This window comes from Cricetulus griseus, chromosome 7 (assembly GCF_003668045.3).
Source record: "Cricetulus griseus strain 17A/GY chromosome 7, alternate assembly CriGri-PICRH-1.0, whole genome shotgun sequence".
In the NCBI taxonomy this organism is placed as follows: Eukaryota; Metazoa; Chordata; class Mammalia; order Rodentia; family Cricetidae; genus Cricetulus; species Cricetulus griseus.
This window is the reverse complement of record NC_048600.1, coordinates 30821390-30839213: the sequence shown is the minus strand read 5'-3', so window position 1 is coordinate 30839213 and position 17824 is coordinate 30821390. Positions and strand designations below refer to the sequence as shown.

Genomic DNA, 17824 nt, shown 5'->3' with positions numbered 1-17824 from the left:
CTATGCTCTTCCTTCCAAAAACTTCATGTACTGAACCCGGGCATCAAAATGGTCAGCTGGACGGTTGTACGGTGTCCACACAGGCTCTCCCACAAACAGCCGCATGGCCTTCACGTAATTCTGGAAAACAGGCCCCATATCTCACTGAACACTGCTACTCATCTATGTGAGAACCATCAAGGCAGCCCTCAAAGCTGTCTCACCCACTTAACACTCAGCTCCTTCAGACCTCTGTGCAAGGGAGAGGCCATTTCCAAGCAGCATCTAAGCATCTGCAGCTCCTCCTCCAGGTCCACACCTGAGCAGAAACAAGTCTGGACTCCACCCACCCTCCTTGCTTCCCCACCTGGGCACTACCCTCCTAAGGACCAGCACCAGACCAGACCCCTGCTGCTGGCTGGTAAGAGAATAATTTGTCAGCACTTGTCTAAACCAGAAATGCAGGTTTCATGCAGCCCTTGCCTTCATTCTACAAATTAAACATACCCAGGGAAAACTGACAAATGCATGTTACTTACAGAACTACTGACAGCCACAAAGTGAAAATAAGCTCATCACTAGGGACTCCCCACACAGTGGGTAAATCACAGTGCATGTCTTACAGTGCACCTATGAGCAAGACATGGGGCTCTTTACACACCCCAGAAGAGTGAACTGCAGAGCTGGCTGCTTCCAGGGTAAAAGGAGGAAAGAAAGATGGTGACTCTGAATATTCAAACACCCTTTAACACAGTGGTTCTCAACATGTGGCTCAAGGCCCCTTTGGGGTCATACATCAGATATCTTGCATATTAAATATTTACATGAAGATTCATAACAGTAGCAAAATTACAGTTATGATGCAGCAATGAAATCATTTTATGGTTGGGGGTCACCACAGCATGAGGGACTCTTTTTAAAGGGTGGTAGCACTAGGGAAGTTGAGAACCACTGATCTAAAGGAACTGTGGAAATGCAGCCATTAGTGCCCTTCAGGGATTGAACTGGGGCCCTGAGGAACAGGGAAGAGAACAATGTTCCTGAACGCCTTGTATCTATCTCTTAATTTTTATCTTGTTCTGTTTTACAGGGTCTCGCCTTACCCAGTCTATCCTCAAAACCTGATATGTAGCTGAGAAAGAACTTGAGGCCCTCATCCTCCTGCCTGAACCTCCCAAATGCTGAGGTGACAAGCTTATGCCATCATACCTGGCTTCATAATTCTGAATTTTAAACTATGTGCATTTCCTATTAATTTGGAAGGGCTAGAGAGATGGCTCAGTAGTTAAGAGTGCAGATGCTATTGGTGGGAGTCCAAGTTCAGTTCCCAACACCCATGTCAGGTGGCCCACAATCTCAACTCCAGTTCCAGAAGACCCAACGCCCTCTCCTGGATTCTGTAGGAACCTGCACTCATGAGCACTTACCCCAACAGACATAAACATAATTCAAAAATAAAGTATTTTTTACATGGGGGTGGGCCTAGGCCCTACCCCAAAGGACACAATTGACTCTGATGACACCCTATGGAAGGCCTCACCCTCCAAGGGAAGCAGAAAAGATATGTGATACGTAGGGCTTTAGTTGGGGGGGGGGTTGTAGGAGAAGAGGGAGGGAGAGGGAACTGGGATTGACATGTAAAACAATCTTGTTTCTAATTCAAATTTTTTTTTAAAAAAAAAAGTATTTTTTAGTTAACTTGGGCTGGGGATGTAGCTCAGTTGTTAGTCAGTCCAGCACAAAGCCCCTTGGTTCCATCCACAACACCACAGAAACTAGGTTTGGTGGCAAACACCCGTAATCACAGTACTGGGGAGGTGGAGACAGGAAGATCAGAATTTTGAGGTTATTCTCAACTATATAATGAATTCAAGACCAGCCTGGAATACAAGAGACCCTGTCTTCAAAACCAAAAATATACTTAAATATCAGGTTTAACCCAAAATGTCTTCTAAAACCCTAAAAACTAATTCCAGTGCTTACTTCCAGTCCTAATTGACGAGGGATAAAGTTCTTGTTCACTGTAAAGATTTGTCACTCATAATGGTTTAATAAAATGCTGATTGGCCAGTAGCCAGGCAGGGAGTATAGATGGGGCCACTAGACTAGAAGGATTCTGGGAAGAGGGAAGGCAGAGATGGAGTCACCAGCCAGATGCAGAGGAAGCAAGTTGAGAATGTCTTACTGAGAAAAGGTACCAAGCCACGTGGTTAAACATAACTAAGAATTATGCATTAATTTAAGTTGGAAGAGTTAAGTCTGAGCAATAGGACAAACAGTTTATAATTGAACGGCTAAAGGACCAGGCTGGACAGAAACTTCTGTCTATACCTAATAACTGTACTGCATGCACAACTGCTGAGGTCCCCAAATGAGAATGCCGCCACCCTACAGGTGCATTATAACCACAAGCCCCTACATCAGTGACAAGTGCAGGCTTCCCACTCAGCAGAGGAGTGAGTCTCTCTCCTGAAGATATCTGCTCCCTTCACTAAAGCCTTGTGATTAACACTGTGCCCAAGAAGAAAAGGGAGATTCTGATCCTTCCCACGAAGGCTCCCTGGCCACAGGCTCCACTGGAGCTGTGACTGGCTGGGTGTCTAGGAGATGGGCCTCAAGCAACACAGCTAACAAGTCACCATGGTCACCTGTGATGTCTATGCACAGGCCAGACCACAGAGCACAGCACACTCTCACCTTCTCGTCCAGCGTGAAACGGTGATAGATGCCAGCAGGAAGCGTGATCATGTCCCCCTTCTCCATGGAAATCCGGATCCACTTGTCCTCCTTGTCCCTGACATCGAAGTACCCACTGCCCTCCAGGATGTAGCGGATCTCCTCATCCAGGTGCAGATGCTCCTCGAAGAACATCTTGATCTAGTGCAAGAGAGAAGCTGTCATGCAGTCTTACAGCCAGACTGCAGTGAATGCTACATGCCACTAAAAGTACCAGGAGCTGAGCCAGGGAGATGGCACTGTTGGTAAAGGCACCTGCCACCAAGACTGATGTCTTGAATTTAATCCCCAGAACCCAAATGGTAGAAGGAGCCAAATGAGACAGGGTCTCGTGTAGCCTAGGCTGGCCTCAAACTTGCTAAGTAGCTGAGATGACCTTGAACTTCTGATCCCCCTGTCTGTCTTCACCTTCCAAGTGGCTGCCATTAATGCTCTGCTCTGTGAGGACATTCTGAATGACTCTGCCACCAAACTCAAATGGCACCGGAAAAGTGGTCAGGTGCCCTGAAGACACCACACCACTCCCAGGAAAACATTCAAGTCAGGGAAGAGCCAGGTCCAGAGCTGTGAATCCCATGGAGAAAAACCCAAGCTGATCGCGGAATCACTGGTGGATCCACCACATATAAGGGATAAATGACCACCATAGTCACATCCCTCAAAATAGCTGGAAGGGAAAGGCTTCCTGGCCACAGGCTCCACTGGATCTCTCTGAGAGAGCTATGACTGGCCGGGTGTCTAGGAGATGGGCCTCAAGCAACACAGCACTTGGAAGGTGAAGACAGACGGGAGGATCAGAAATTCAAGGTCATCTCAGCTACTTAGCAAGTTTGAGGCCAGCCTAGGCTACACGAGACCCTGTCTCATTTAGCTCCTTCTACCATTTGGGTTCTGGGGATTAAATTCAAGACATCAGTCTTGGCTCACTCCACAAGGAAAGCATCACCCTGCCCCCAAACCACACTAAATGGAAAGTCTTGTGTTAACAGGAAGGAAGGTAGTGACTCTCCCCAGGCAGGGCCTGCTCACCTTCTCCTCATAATTGGGAAGTCTATCTTTGCATATGGTAATGATGTCCATCCAGGAGTAGTTTCTCTCTTTCCGGATCTTTTCCAGTTCTGGATCATTCTCATACTTGTCAGCATCCAGCTACATACATAAGTGCAAGCAAAACAGGCCACCTTAGCACAAGGATGTGTAGCAAGTGAACTGAGAGTTTAGCTCTCTGGTACAATGCTTGCCTAGTAGGGCACAAGGTCCTGGGTTTGCTCCGCAGCCCTGTATGAAGGAAGCATAGCAACACACACCTTCCAGAAGTACCTGCAACTAGATCACCTAACAGGGAATCTTTTATTCTTTGCCAGTCCTAGCCCAGCCCTCCTCCTCCCCTTTTGATAGACCGTCCATTTTCTACAGTGCCAGGTAGAAACCCCAGCTCTGCCTGAGTTTGCTCTCCTCTGCCAGCAGTCCTGCTGGGTCCTCCGAATTTCCAGGTGAAGTTCTTATCCCTCATACCCTCGATGTGTGTGACCACTCTGCCATCTTCCATGCAGTCTTACTAGGCTCTGTGTGGTTAGCGTGATTCCTATGCCCACAAACCAAGCCCAAGTTCACCAAGATGGACTGGGAGAGCTGCTGTCCTTTGGCCCCACTTGACTTTTCTACTTCTATCTGCTCCATCCCTCCACTGTTTAAAAAAAAAAAAAAAAATCTAGACTCTAAGCTGAGATAGAACCACTTGCCACTCTTAAGAATTACTGAAATATTGGGGCTGGAAAGATGGCTCAGCAGTTAAGGGCACTGACTGTTTTCCCAAAAGACCAGGGTTCAAATCCCAGCACCCACATGGCAGCTAGCAACTGACTGTAACTCCAGGATCTGACACTCTCACACAGACTTACCAGCAGGCAAAACACCAATACACATACAATAAAAGTAAAAGAATCCCAGCACTTGAGAGGCAGAGGCAGGTGGATCTCTGTGAGTTCCAGACCAGCCTGGTCTCCAGAGCGAGTGCCAGGATAGGCTCCAAAGCTACACAGAGAAACCCTGCCTCGAAAAACAAAAGACAAGAGAAGGAAGGAAGGAAGGAAGGAAGGAAGGAAGGAAGGAAGGAAGGAAGGAAAAGAAAAGATTAATTAAAAAAAAATTACTGGAAGTGTTTGTGGTGGCCCATGATTGTAATTCCAGCTACTGAGGATGCAGGAGAGTTGTGACTTAGGGGCTACCTAAGCTACACAGCAAAAATCTATCTCAAAAAAAGAAAATACATACTCACACCTTTTCATGGCAAGGTCCCATACCTCAAATTCCTGCTCACAATTTTCATGTATCACAATCCTACCTATTCTTAAAGTCCAAAGTCAAGGATGGAAGCCTCTTCCTGACATGCTTTCAAAGGCTCCTGAAAGAACTAATCTAAAATCCTATATGAAGCTCTAGCAATGAACTTAGTGATGCTTAGTTTTTGTTTTGCAAAGTGCACATTTTATCATCATCAGAACAGCACACCAATGACCACTCTTGGGCCTAGTGTCCACGGGGCCAGAAGAGAACAGAACTCCTCTGAAACTAGAGTTACAGATTTTTGAGCCAGCCAGGCAGTGGTGGCACACGACTTTTCACAGTGGGGTTGTGATTGCTCCTGAATGAGGTGAGTGGCCCTACAGCTCTGCAAAGGGAGCTGTTTAAGCCTTCTGTGAGCAGTTCTTAGTGGGCGTTCACCAGTAACCAAAGACACCTGGTGGGATTCCAGTTTCAATTATGCAAACAATCTGCTGTTTACAGATTATATGGGGTATGCAGGAAGTCTTGAGTTTGCCTCCTAGTCTAATGCATGAGGACTGCCAGAAGGGACTAAGACACTATTCCAAACAAAAGCCCTCACTCCCACTGTGTGGTCATGAGGGGCCTTTGTATCGCCTTGTTCTGTGCCCACTTTCCCTAGCAACTTCTGCAATGGAGGGAAGACTAACTCCTCCACTTGACAGGAATGCCAGGGGCCTCTGAGCAAACCTCCCACCCCGGAGCCACAGCTTGACTTATGTGACATGACTTCAGTTAACTAAAAGTCACTAATTTTAGAGGTCATCAGGTGAGTGGGTAGGTGTCATCACGGATGCCTAGATTACTTCTCAGAAACCGGAAGCCTGTGTTTTTTGAAACCATCCCCCATGCCTGAGCTGGTGTCCAACGAGTGACCTTTTGATTCAAGAGGCCCAGAGTACATCAACCACATCATTTTCTGGGCATGCGTCCCATGCAGAGCCATGATTGCCCATGTGCACACCGGATTCTTCTCCAATCACCTTTCACCCTGATTCCTATGCCAAAAATATCCTAGCAGAGATGGATTTGAGCATAGTCCCCACTTCACGTGGCCACCCTACTTGGTCCCTGGCATCCAAGGCCCTCACTTCAGTTGTGGGCTCACCACCACCACATGGTGAGGTGTTTGTTTTGGGTATGAGTGCTCTATCTACATGTATGTCTGCATGCCCGAAGAGGGCATCAGATCCCATTACAGACAGTTATAGGCCACCATGTGGTTGCTGGGAATTGAACTCAGGACCTCTGGAAGTGCAGCCGGTGCTCTTAACCGCTGAGCCATCTCTCCTGCCCCAAGCCTCTATGGTTTTTAGGGATATGACTGTAAAGTTCCTCAGGGGTGACTCTAAGCCAGCTAGCTGGTTTGCATTTCACTTTGACCATACCAATGAAGATATGCTAGAGCCAATCACCCCTCCACCAGCCCCACAGTGTTGGAACTGCGTTACCCGTGACACTACCACGTGACTGACAAGTGGCATTGCGTTTGCAAACATTAGCTGTGAGAGCCGATGCGTGCCACGAAGAAAGCAGGCCCCAAATCCGTCGTTTTAGAGAGAGCGAGGGAGGGAGCGGCCATGCTGAGCATGCGCGGCGCCCCCAAGCCTCTCACAGCGTGCGCAGGCGCGCGGTGCTTCGACCCGCACCCGTACCTTCCAATACAGCACTCCGAGCGTGCGCAGCTGCTCCAGGCCCACCGGGCGGTCGGGCTGCGCGCGGTGGGGCATCCGCGGGTCGGCCGCGGACTCGTCCATGTACCAGGCTTGCACCATGTCGACTGCGGCTTCCGCGAGCTACGCTGAAGGGGGCGGGTCTGGGCCGAGAGAGCCCGGCCGTTTATGGGCCGGGCCTGTGGGCGGGGCTGCCGGGAGGGCGGGGCTCTGTTGGGCGGGGCATCAAGCTCCACCAGACGTGGCACCAACAGGCTGTGCTTAGACTTTCGGTACCAACATGCGTGGCTGGTAGAAGCAGCGATTCATTCTTAACTCATAGAAAGCAAATGCAAACCGAAAAGCGTGATTGTCAAAACAGCCCAGGGACTCAGCTGCATGTGCAGATGCAGTCATACAGAACTGCATGGTTGTGAACTACCAAGTGGCTGCTGGGAACTGCACCTAGGTCCCTCTGAAAGAGCATTAAGTGCTCTTAACCGCCGTGCCTCCTTTCCAGCGGCATGATGGTTAATTTTAACTGTCATCTTAACAGACCTATAATCACCCATGGAGAGGGTATCGTTGAGAAATTGTCTAGATCATGCTGGCCTGTGGCATGTCTGTGGGGGACTGTCTAAATTTCATTAATTCAAATATGATCGGCTCCTGTGGGTGGCACTAATCCCTAGGCAAGAAAGTGTAGAGAGGGGGCTGACATCAGTAAGCTCGAATGTGTTTCTCTCTACCCTTGACTACTTGCTTCCAGTTCCTGCTCTGACAGCTCCGCTGCCCCCAACGATCAACTTTAACATGGAATTGTGAGCTAAATAAACCATTTCTACCTTTAAGCTGCCCTTGTCAGAGTATTTTACCACAGCAAGGAAAGCAGGGCAGACACGTAACTGCTGAGGCTGTGGATATCTGTTTTATCTGCGGGTGGGGAGCCCCGGGGTCAGAGTCCTCTGATACCCTCTTCTGACTTCTGTGGGTATGCTCAGATGTGATGCTCATACGTGCAAGCAAAACACTTATAAATAAATCTAAAATAAAATTAGCTACCTCGCTATTAGAAGGTGAGGCACAGAATAAGGACAGTTGTTCCTTCAGACAATCTGATTAAGAAAGCCCTATTGGTGGGACTTAGAACTCTTTTTTTGTTGTTTGTTTTGTTTGTTTGTTTTTTGTTTTTCGAGACAGGGTTTCTCTGTGTAGCTTTGGAGCCTATCCTGGCACTCGCTCTGGAGACCAGGCTGGCCTCGAACTCACAGAGATCCGCCTACCTCTGCCTCCCGAGTACTGGGATTAAAGGCATGCGCCACCAATGCCTGGCTAAGGGACTTAGAACTCTTAATATGATGCACCGGCTAATTCATGATCTGTGCAATGTGCAAGGGTGTGATAAAGATTCAAGGATGACAAATGTCTGTCATCTCAGGGTTGGGGAAACAGGAATATACAAGATTTTCCCGTCTGGGGGAGTTTGGGCTAGCCATCTTTGATAGAAAAAAAAAAAAAAAAGTCATGTATTTTACAGGTAAGAAAACAGAGGCACAGATGGCTTCAAGGAATTTGTGTTCACAGGAAGTGACAAGGCAGGGGTCTGAACTCAGAAAGCCTAGCCCAAACGTCTCTGCAGATAGCTACTAAAATATAGAGCGAGTAGCAAAACCTTTGTTCAACCATAGAAGTAACAGTCTTGAAACTGGGAGGTTGCTCCTCTCCTGCCTCTGCTGGCGGCTCCTAGCTACAGCAGCACAGCAGGATCCTCGGGCACTGTGTGTTGGCCTCTGTCTTATGCAGAGGTCTTTTCTGTCCCAACTGGGACGAGAGAGGGCAGAGGTGCATGCCAAGAAAATCATACTTTAGGAAAGTAAGATGGTGGAGATGCCCCCGAATAACTGTGAAGGGAAACTCTGCGTCCACCAGCATTATTTCAAGCAGAATCTTCGAAACAGCACTATTGATCTCCTGCAGCCGTTCTGCCATGAGATTTCCCCTTTGAAGGAGACTCTTCTGAACTTGAACCGTTTCTTCCAGAATAGCCGGCAGCATCCTGGAATCGCTTTCATGACCAGAATTTATTGCCCCAGTTAAGACACTTGGGAAGAACAGTTTGGATATTTTGGAAGACAGCTGGTCTCCATCATTGCAGACCTGCCTGGGCTGTACCCTCTAGGCTTTCGTGAGAATGTGAGGCTAGTATATAGTCCCTATATAAAAGTCCTTTTTTAGATAAGGTTTCACTGTGTCACCCTGAGTGGCTTAGAACTTTCTATGTAGACAAAGCTGTCCTCACACTCACAGAGATCCACCTGTACCTGCCTCTCAAGTGCTGGGATTAAAGGTGTGATATCACCTATAGCAGTCATTTCTAAGTATAAAGGCTATTCTTAGGTTTGGGCACAGAGGTAAACTCATGTAATTCTAGGATTTGGTAAGTTGAGGCAGGAGGACTGAGAGTTCAAGGCCAGGCTGGGCTGAAAAGCAAGATCCTGTCTCATTGGGCGGTGGTGGTGCATGCCTTTAGTCCCAGCACTAGGGAGGCAGAGGCAGGTGGATCTCTGTGATTCGAGACCAGCCTGGTCTACAAGAGCTAATTCCAGGACAGCCTCCAAAGCCACAAAGAAACTCTGTCTCAAAAAACGCAAAAAAAAAAAAAAATCTGTCTCATATAACAACAGCAATAACAAAAACAAGCTGGGGCATAGCCAGCACTGCAGGAAAACAAACAAAACACAAGATTTTTTTTTATTATGTATACAACATTCTGCTTCCATATATATCTGCATACCAAAAGAGGGCACCAGGTCTCATAACGAATGGTTGTGAGCCACCATGTGGTTGCTGGGAATTGAACTCAGGACCTCTGGAAGAGCAGTCAGTGCTCTTAACCTCTGAGCTATCTCTCCAGCCCCCACAAAAACATTCTTAAAGATTTACTTATTTTGTTTTTTATGTGTATGAATGTTTACTTGTGTGTATGGATATGCTACACAGGCCTTTGGTGCCCCAGGAAGTCAGAAAAAGACATTAGATCTCCTGGAACTGGAGCTACAAACAGTTGTGAGCCACCATGTGGGTACTGGCAGCCAAACTGAGATCCTCTGCAAGATCAGTCAGCGCTCTTAACCACTCTTCAGACCCACAAAAAAAAATTTTTTTTTAATCTTTATTTTATGTGCATTGGCCTTTGCCATGGGTGTCAGGTCCCCTGGAACTGGAATTACAGACAGTTGTGAACTGACATGTGGGTGCTGGGAATTGGACCCAGGTCCTCTGGAAGAGCAATCAGTGCTCTTAACTACTCTCCAGAACCACAAAGCATTCTTAAACTGGAAAGCCTTGCACGCCTATAATCCCAGCACTAGAGATGCCAAAGGCAGAAAGGCAGTCAATTTAAGACCAACCTGGCTACATCATTGGGCTCAAAACAACAAGATCCTTAGCTCACTGAGCATTCAAAAGAGGCAACAGTCTGCACCTGGCTCTGTTTGACGTGTGGGTCATGCTGTGTGATATTAATAATTTCTATCTGATCACCATGTACCTACTTCTCCTTACCTGGGGGTTGGGGATATATAGTCTTGAGGTTTCCCCTTGTTTGCAGGCTAACAGGTTAGCCTTGCCTACTGAGTAGATGTAACCCAGAGAGACCTCACACAGTGATTAGAGGAAAACTTTGCCAGACTGCCAGCACTTTTGCACAAATTCCTGAGCACAGTGCCCACCAACCAGGATGAAGATGAGTCCTGCAGCTTCACCCAATGGGATGAACTGAGAAAAAGAACCTGGAGCTGAGGGAATTGAGATCCACCCTTCGGATGGGGTCATGTTCAGACGTGCGGCCGCTGTGCTGGCTACTGTGCTTCCTGCACAGTGTGGACACCACGTCTTCTGCTTGTGATTCAACAGGATCAGCAGCATTTTCCTGCTTCAGCGAGGACAGGAATGTCTCATGTTTAATTTAAGGAATGTCTTATGTTTAATCTTTGTGAACCTGTGTAGACAACGCTGCTGGGAAGCCGGTCAATGTGGTTTGCCTCGCCTCGGGAACAGACAGCTGAGCCGCCAGTGGACTCCATTATCACATCACTGCACTAGCTACACACCATCCCTCCAATCCTCACCAACACACTTTCTTGTCCTTACGGTTTGGACCCTTGAGGATACAGATGGCAGGATACCAAGTACTTTCAATTCACACACCTGAGGAAGGTTATAGTGGCTTGACTGGGCACCGCTCATGTGACGTTAACAGGTCTCTCTCCATCTCTCTTCCCATCCTTCTCTCTTCTTCCCTCCTTGTTCTTTGTGTTGTCTCCCTTCTCTGTCAGCCTCTGTCTCTCCTCTCTCCATCCCTCACCCCCTTTTCTCTGTGTGGTGGCTTATTTAATTTATTAATTTAATTAGGTATTTTTTAATTAACTTAATGTATTAACTCATTTCCTATTACTATAACACAAAGTCTGAGGCTCTGTTCTTTATGAGGTGAATGGGTTGAGGATCCAAGATTAACTAACCTCATCTGCTTGGCCTGTGGTAAGCAACATCCGTTGCATTGCTTCATGGCAGGCAGCACCATGGTAGGAACATGTTGGAGGGAGAGACTATGTAGAAAGCTGGAAATGTGCTGGAGCAAGGTTTTCTATCACCTGCCCTCACAGGAAGTATGTGGGGTCTAGAGAGAACTACATGACTTCTGAGGACAATGCCCCCGGTGGCCTAAACCGCCTGCACCACCTCCATGCAGAGGAGCAGCATGAACTTCCCACACACGAGCTTTGGGGACGGATGCAAACCACAGGACAGCCACCAGCAGCTGTGGTAACTCAGAGGAAGGACTCTCTATGTAACAGCCAGCATCCAGTCTTCTGGAAAATTCCAGGCATCCTAGCTAAAGTGAAAATAAAAGAATACCTGCAGATCTCTGTAGCGATGGAGAGGTGCTCTGTGTGGCCAGCTGGGGTCAACATCAGACAGGAGAGGACAAAGAGAAGCATTCCAAAGCAGATGCCCATGCCCACTGCCAACCTGTCCAAGCCTCTTGCTTTCTGTGTGTCTAGCAGAGCTGGGACTCGGGGACACGGAAGGCAAGCAGAACTGCAGTTGGCCTGGGTCATGGCCAGTCCTACTCAGACCCAGCCAGAAAAATGTGGAGCCCACCCATTGTGGAGCCCAGATTCAAACTACTTTCCCTGTTAAGGTCAGAACTGAATTAATGTCTTCAAAATGGAAGAAGAGCCTGGAGGGCTTTGTGGGAAATAGAAAATGCTGGGGGGGGGGGGCAGAATAACTAATTGAAGACGCAGAGATGGCTGGAAGCTATGTGGGACTCTGGGGTACAGGAGCTGGCTCTGACAACAAATAAGACTGTGTTGTGAAACTCAAGGGCCCAGATATAAATAAGCATGGCTAACCAGAAGATATGGATAACAGGAATTGGTGAGACTGACACAGAACCTATGCATCAAGGAAACCCAGTGAGTGCCTACCAGACGGGAGATGAGTGTATTCCTGCCTCCGGCTTAAAGGGAGAACGATTCCAGAAATGCCATTCAAAGCTAGGTTATCAAATGATGGAATTATCGAAGCTGAGTGACAGAGATAGCTAGTCATCAAACTATCCTTTGTTATTCATCTATGTCTGAAAATGTCCAATAAGACTTTTAAGTTATCTGTTTATTAAGAAACAAGTAATCTCTATGTGTAAATTTTCTTAACTGAGGAAAGAAAAAGGGTAAGGGGCTGGATATCTTAACAAAGAAGCCATGCCTAGAAACAGCTGCTTGGAGGCCACACTCAGCAAAATGCTGCTCAAGCTAATTAAAAGGAAATCCTGCCTCTTGATCCTAATAATATGTGTCTGAAGGAAACATGGATGACTTGAGTGTGACTCTAGACTTTTTCCTAGAGGAAAAAGGAGGGACTATCATCATGATGTTGAATGATCTCAATCAACTACTAGCCAAAAATCAACCCAAACATTTGATGAGAGGCCATTTTCCTTCAGATCCAGGATTTCACCGTCCCCCCCAAACATGGAATGAAATATTTCCAGGTCACATGAGAGAAATTGCAAGTCTCTTCATCTTCCAAAACTGCTGATGCCCTGTGTGTGATGGATGGGTCACACCTTTAATTCCCACACTCAGAGGCAGAGGAAGGTGGCTCTCTATGAGTTTGAGACCAGCCAAGTCTGCTTAGTGAAACCCTGTCTCAAAAAAAAAAAAAAAAGAAAAATAGGCTGGGTGGTGATGGCACATGCCTTTAATCCCAGCATTCAGGAGTCAGAGGAAAGTGGATCTCTTGAATTAGAAGCCAGCCTGGTCTACAGAGTGAGTTCCAGGAGAACAGGGGGCTACACAGAGAAACTCTGTCTCAAACAGCCAATAAGCAAACAAACATGCATTGGCATAAAGTTGCTTGTCCCTTTAGGCCTCACTCTTGTGGTCACTTCTAATCCCGGGGCCTCTCAGAGGTTCTACTTCCCAACATGTAGATAGTCTAACCACATGAGGCAAAACTGCTCAACGATGATAAAACATTTTGCTATTTGGGGAGGCATCATGGTATCTACTATTTCTGAATGTTCCACAAAATATTCTGTGATAAACTCCATGTTGTAATGTGGTGAATGGGTCAATGGAAGGAAAGCAGAAACTTAAGACCAAGTAAAGTAAGTATTGAGTTGGATATCCCAATCCTAACAAGCACAGGGAAGTAAGATAATTGACATGGAAGGTGGGCTATGCAGATAGGATTTCATAAAGCAGTTCTCATGGTGGCATCCAGTGTCAGTAACTAGCAGGTCTCCACACTGGAAGAGCTAGTACCCCACATCTTGAATCTGAGGTGGCAAAGCCATCACTGCCCCAGCCTCAACCTTCATTGAGTCCCAATATCAACCCTCTACACTGTGGGGCTTCTCACTGTGGGCACTGGGACCTAGACTCACAGAGGGATTGGAGAGATTTCTCAGTCGCTAATGGCATTTGCTGCTGCTGGCTTACAACTCTAACTCCAGTTCCAGGGGATCCAATACCCTCTTCTGGCCTCTGAGAGCACTAGGCATGTGCATGGTACACAAACATTCAGACAAAACATACATACACGTAAAAAATAAAAAGAGAAACCCCAGGAACCCCTTCCCAGTCAATTGAATCTTTTTGGGGGAGGAGGGGGATTCAAGACAGGGTTTCTCTGTGTAGCACTGGCTGTCCTGAAACTCACAGAGATCAGCCTGCCTCTGCCTCCCAAATGATGGGATTAAAAGTGTGTGCCACCACCACTCAGCCCAGCCTATCTTGCTACAGGGCCCATCAGCTTGTAGATTTCCCCAGTACAGAGCAGGCACCCTCTTCCTGGCCTCACCATCACTGTGGCACCTTTCTTACCAGGGGCACTACCCCAGTGACCTAAGAGTGGCATCATTTCTCTCCCTCCAGCCCTGGAAGCCTGTGAAAGCCCTTTAGTCTACCTCTGTGACTTCCTACAGTGGTGGCTACAGCCGGTCCCTGCACCTTTAGGTGCTAAGACATACCAGCTCTTAACTTGCCACCTTCTGCTTCCTTCCACCCTTTGCAGAGATTTGGATACAGGCATTCTGTTCATTTTCCATGAAGGCCATCCCAAATTCAGGACTACTATTCAAGAGGGCGAGGTTGGCCAACTGCAAGCTGGGGACTCTTTGGGTCTAGTTACTCCTGTTTCAGCATCCTGAATTCCAGCCGGTTATAAAATCCCATCAGGTGTGTGCCCTCTCGGAGGCCATGGGGAGCACTGAGCAGCAAGTGCACAGGCTCCTCACTGTTCTAGTGAGATGATGCTGATTGCAGGGGCTGGAATGTAAACAAGAGCCCTCAAGCTGATGAAGGGTGCCTGCTCTGACATTTCCTTCCTGTCACACAGTTCTCCAGAGAGCTCTCAGCCTCCAAGGTCCTCATCAGCATCACCCTGACAGCCCGTCGTGGGGCTACAGATGTGACAGGAGGTTTCTAAATCCTAGAGGAGTAGATTCAACCTACAGCAGACACGGCTTGTTTAAAACTGCCCCAAAGGACTCACATTAGAGAGGCAAGCCAGGAGTGACTATGGAGATCGATCAGGAAGAAAGACCCACCAGGGCATCCGAGGCCCTCTTCATCCCAGACTGAGCCACCTGCTATCCAGCTGCTGTTGACCAGACATGCAAGGACCAAATAACATGGACGCCATCTGTGATACACCTCTGGTTGTGTTTGTCAAGGAGTGTCTGGATTGGGTTAAGAGCCTGGAGTGAGAAAGCAAGCTGAGTGCCAGCATTCATCTCTCTGTGTATCCTGACTGCATAGAGAAGGTTACCAGTGGCCTTATACTCCTGCTACCATGGCTTCCCTGCTGTAATAGACAGAACCTCAAACCATGAGCCAAAATAAGTACTTCTTTATGTAGCTTTTGTAAAGAACAAAAGTAAACAGTACAACACCCCCAACACCTTGGTAGCCACTGGAGAAAAATAATATACATATGAAGATGAAAAATATTTTTCATTCTTGTTCTAGGGGTTCAGTTGCTGCGATGAAACACCATGACCAAAAGGCAAGTTGGAGAGGAATGGGCTTATTTGTCCTACACTTCAGCATTGCATTGTTTATCACAGAAAGAAGTCAGGACAGGAACTAAAACAGGGCAAGATCCTGGAGGCAGAAGCTGATGCAGAGGCCATGGAGGGGAGCTGCTTACTGATTTGTTTTCTATGACTTATGGAGGACCAGCAGCCCAGAGATGGCACTACCCACCATGGGCTAGACCCTCTCCCATTGCTCACTCAGTGAGAAAATGCCCTACAGCTGGATGGATCTCAGGGAGGCATTTCCTCAACTGAGGCTCCTCCTCCTTTTGACTAGCTTGTTTCAAGTTGACACACAAAACCAGCCAGTACAGTTCCCAAGTGGAATGTATACAACTCAAACCCAGTGTAATTTTTTAAAAAATCATTTAGTTTATGTGTTTGTTTCTCTGTGTATGCATGTCTGTCTGTCTGTCTGTAGTGTGTGTCTACATGTATGTGGTCAGAGAACAGTTTTCAGAAATATGTTCTTTCCTTCCACCACGTGGGTTCTAGGATGAACATGGGTCATCAGGCTTGGCAGCAAGTGACTTTACCTACTGATCCACCTGACAGGTCTCCCCTGAAAATTTTCTTGAGCTTGGAGTCAGAGTAACCTTCCCTACCTTCATGTCTTGTTCCATGATGAACTTGTATCAAGCCATCCCAGAACATCTGCTTCACAGGAATACGACATCAAGGAAAGGACCTGTGGTCTAATGCTGAAGATGAAGACTCCTGGGACTGTAGCTTACCATTTTCCTCATCTGGAGAGGCCCTGAGCACCCTGTAAGTTGACACTGTATAAACTGGCATGATTGTTCCATGGTATGGTTAAGTGGATGGTGTATGTTGTAGATATGAGAGAGAGAACAACGAGAGGCACCCATGTTGCACAAAATTTGTTTAACCATACAAATATGTGTTGCATTTGTTTAACCATGCAAAAATGTGTTGCATTTGTTTAACCATGCAAAAATGTGTTGCAGTTTTACCTTGACTGCCTAAAGCACTAGATTGATCTAATAAGAAGCTGAATGAATAAATAGAGAGGGAGGAGGTATAGGTGGGACTTACAGGCAGGGAAAGTAAGGAGGAGGAATTTAGTCTTGGGAAAGAAAAAGAAAGAGCCAGCCAGATATGAAGGAAGGAGGAAAGTAGGACATACTGAATGAAAGAAAGGTAAAAAACTATGAGCAAAAATGTAGATGAAGCCGGGTGGCGGTGGCACACACCTTTAATCCTAGCACTCAGGAGGCAGAAGCGGGTGGATTTCTGTGAGTTCGATGCCAGCCTGGTCTACAGAGCCAGTGCCAGGACAGGCTCCAAAGCTGCACAGAGAAATCCTGTCTCAAAAAACAAAAACAAAAACAAAAAAGGAGATGAATAGAAACAGGTTAGATTTAATTAAAAGAGCTAGCTGGACAAGCCTAAGCTAAGCCTAGGCATTCATAATAAGTCTCTGTGTCTTTACTGGGGAGCTGATTGGCAGCCCACAGAAAATGCCAACTACACAGCTGCAAGAGTCTAGAGCAGAGGGGGAAAGTAATGGTAGACTGAGCATGTCCAGCAGACTCGGACCAGACAGACCATGAGAGAAGCAGGAGCAGAGTACAGAGAGCAACATAGAGAGAGGGAGAGCTGGGGAGAGCAGAGAGAGAGGAAGGGGGGAGACAGAGAGAGACAGACAGATGGAGAGTACAAAGTCAAAAGAGCAAGGTTAGAAGGAGAATTGAACAGCTGGGGAAAGGGAAGCCTGTGAGCTGGAGAAATTTAGGATTGGCTGAGGTGAGAAGAATGAGGTACTGAGGGAGACTGGAGGCCAGCATGCTCTTTGGTATGCTAATAGGCACCGCAGGTAGCCACTTGTCCCTTTTGCCTTTTGAGATTTGGGGAAATGGATTTTCCTTTAGGCCTGATAACACAGCACAGAGATTCCTCCTGTATACATTGGGACTCCAGCCACATCCAGGTAGAGGGTGAATAGACAAGGCACTGGCAAGGAAAGCCTGCTGGGGAGCAGGTGTCCAGGTGGCATGTGGACAGTGCAGCCTGCAGAAGCCATGGAGCATACATTAGCTCGGCAAAGTACTTTTGAATGCTGGGGTTGCCGAGAGATAATCACCTAACCGTTGAAGGTTGAGAGACCCGCTTCACCCACGGCATGCTCTCTCGGATATACTCCAGCCGTTTCCACCTGAGTGGGAAGTGCGAGGAGGCTGGCAATTAGCCATCAGACAAGACGGTGGGGAGAGACTCGAGTACAGGAAGGAGTGGAATGAGTGTCCTCAGCAGGCGATGGGGCTGCTTGCCTGGGAAGTGCAAGACAATCAGCGAGGGAGGGGAGTACTAAGAGTACCACAGGCAGTTCTGATACTGGCTTTCAAGAGGCAGTGGCTTTTCTGAACAACACTCTTGCTGTTGATTACATAAAGAACCAGGTCCACTGGATGGCTGTGTGCTCTCCGAGCATGTATAAAACCCTGAGTGCAGTTCCCCAGCACCCCCACCTTGTCAGTCCATTTTGTGCAGCTGTGACAGA

The 17824-nt window shown here is 47.4% G+C and overlaps 1 protein-coding gene across 1 annotated transcript; it reads right to left on the bottom strand.

The window, feature by feature from the left end:
• On the bottom strand, positions 1-6815 carry Adi1 (acireductone dioxygenase 1). Its single transcript, NM_001285925.1, has 4 exons — positions 6696-6815; positions 3745-3864; positions 2677-2856; positions 1-120 (listed from the first exon to the last, which is right to left on the bottom strand). The coding sequence occupies exons 1-4, from the start codon at positions 6813-6815 to the stop codon at positions 1-3; spliced, it is 540 nt and encodes a 179-aa protein (NP_001272854.1).
• Positions 6816-17824: the final 11009 nt, after the last annotated feature.

What these genes read in the sequence shown, in the direction of transcription:
- Adi1 (NM_001285925.1), bottom strand. Translation starts at nt 6,815, where the DNA reads ATGGTGCAAGCCTGGTACATGGACGAGTCCGCGGCCGACCCGCGGATG. An exon ending in TCGGAGTGCTGTATTGGAAG is followed by an intron (nt 3,865 to 6,695) that starts GTACGGGTGCGG and finishes TTATGTATGTAG; the next exon opens with CTGGATGCTGACAAGTATGA. An exon ending in GTTTCACGCTGGACGAGAAG is followed by an intron (nt 121 to 2,676) that starts GTGAGAGTGTGC and finishes CCTGTTTTCCAG; the next exon opens with AATTACGTGAAGGCCATGCG.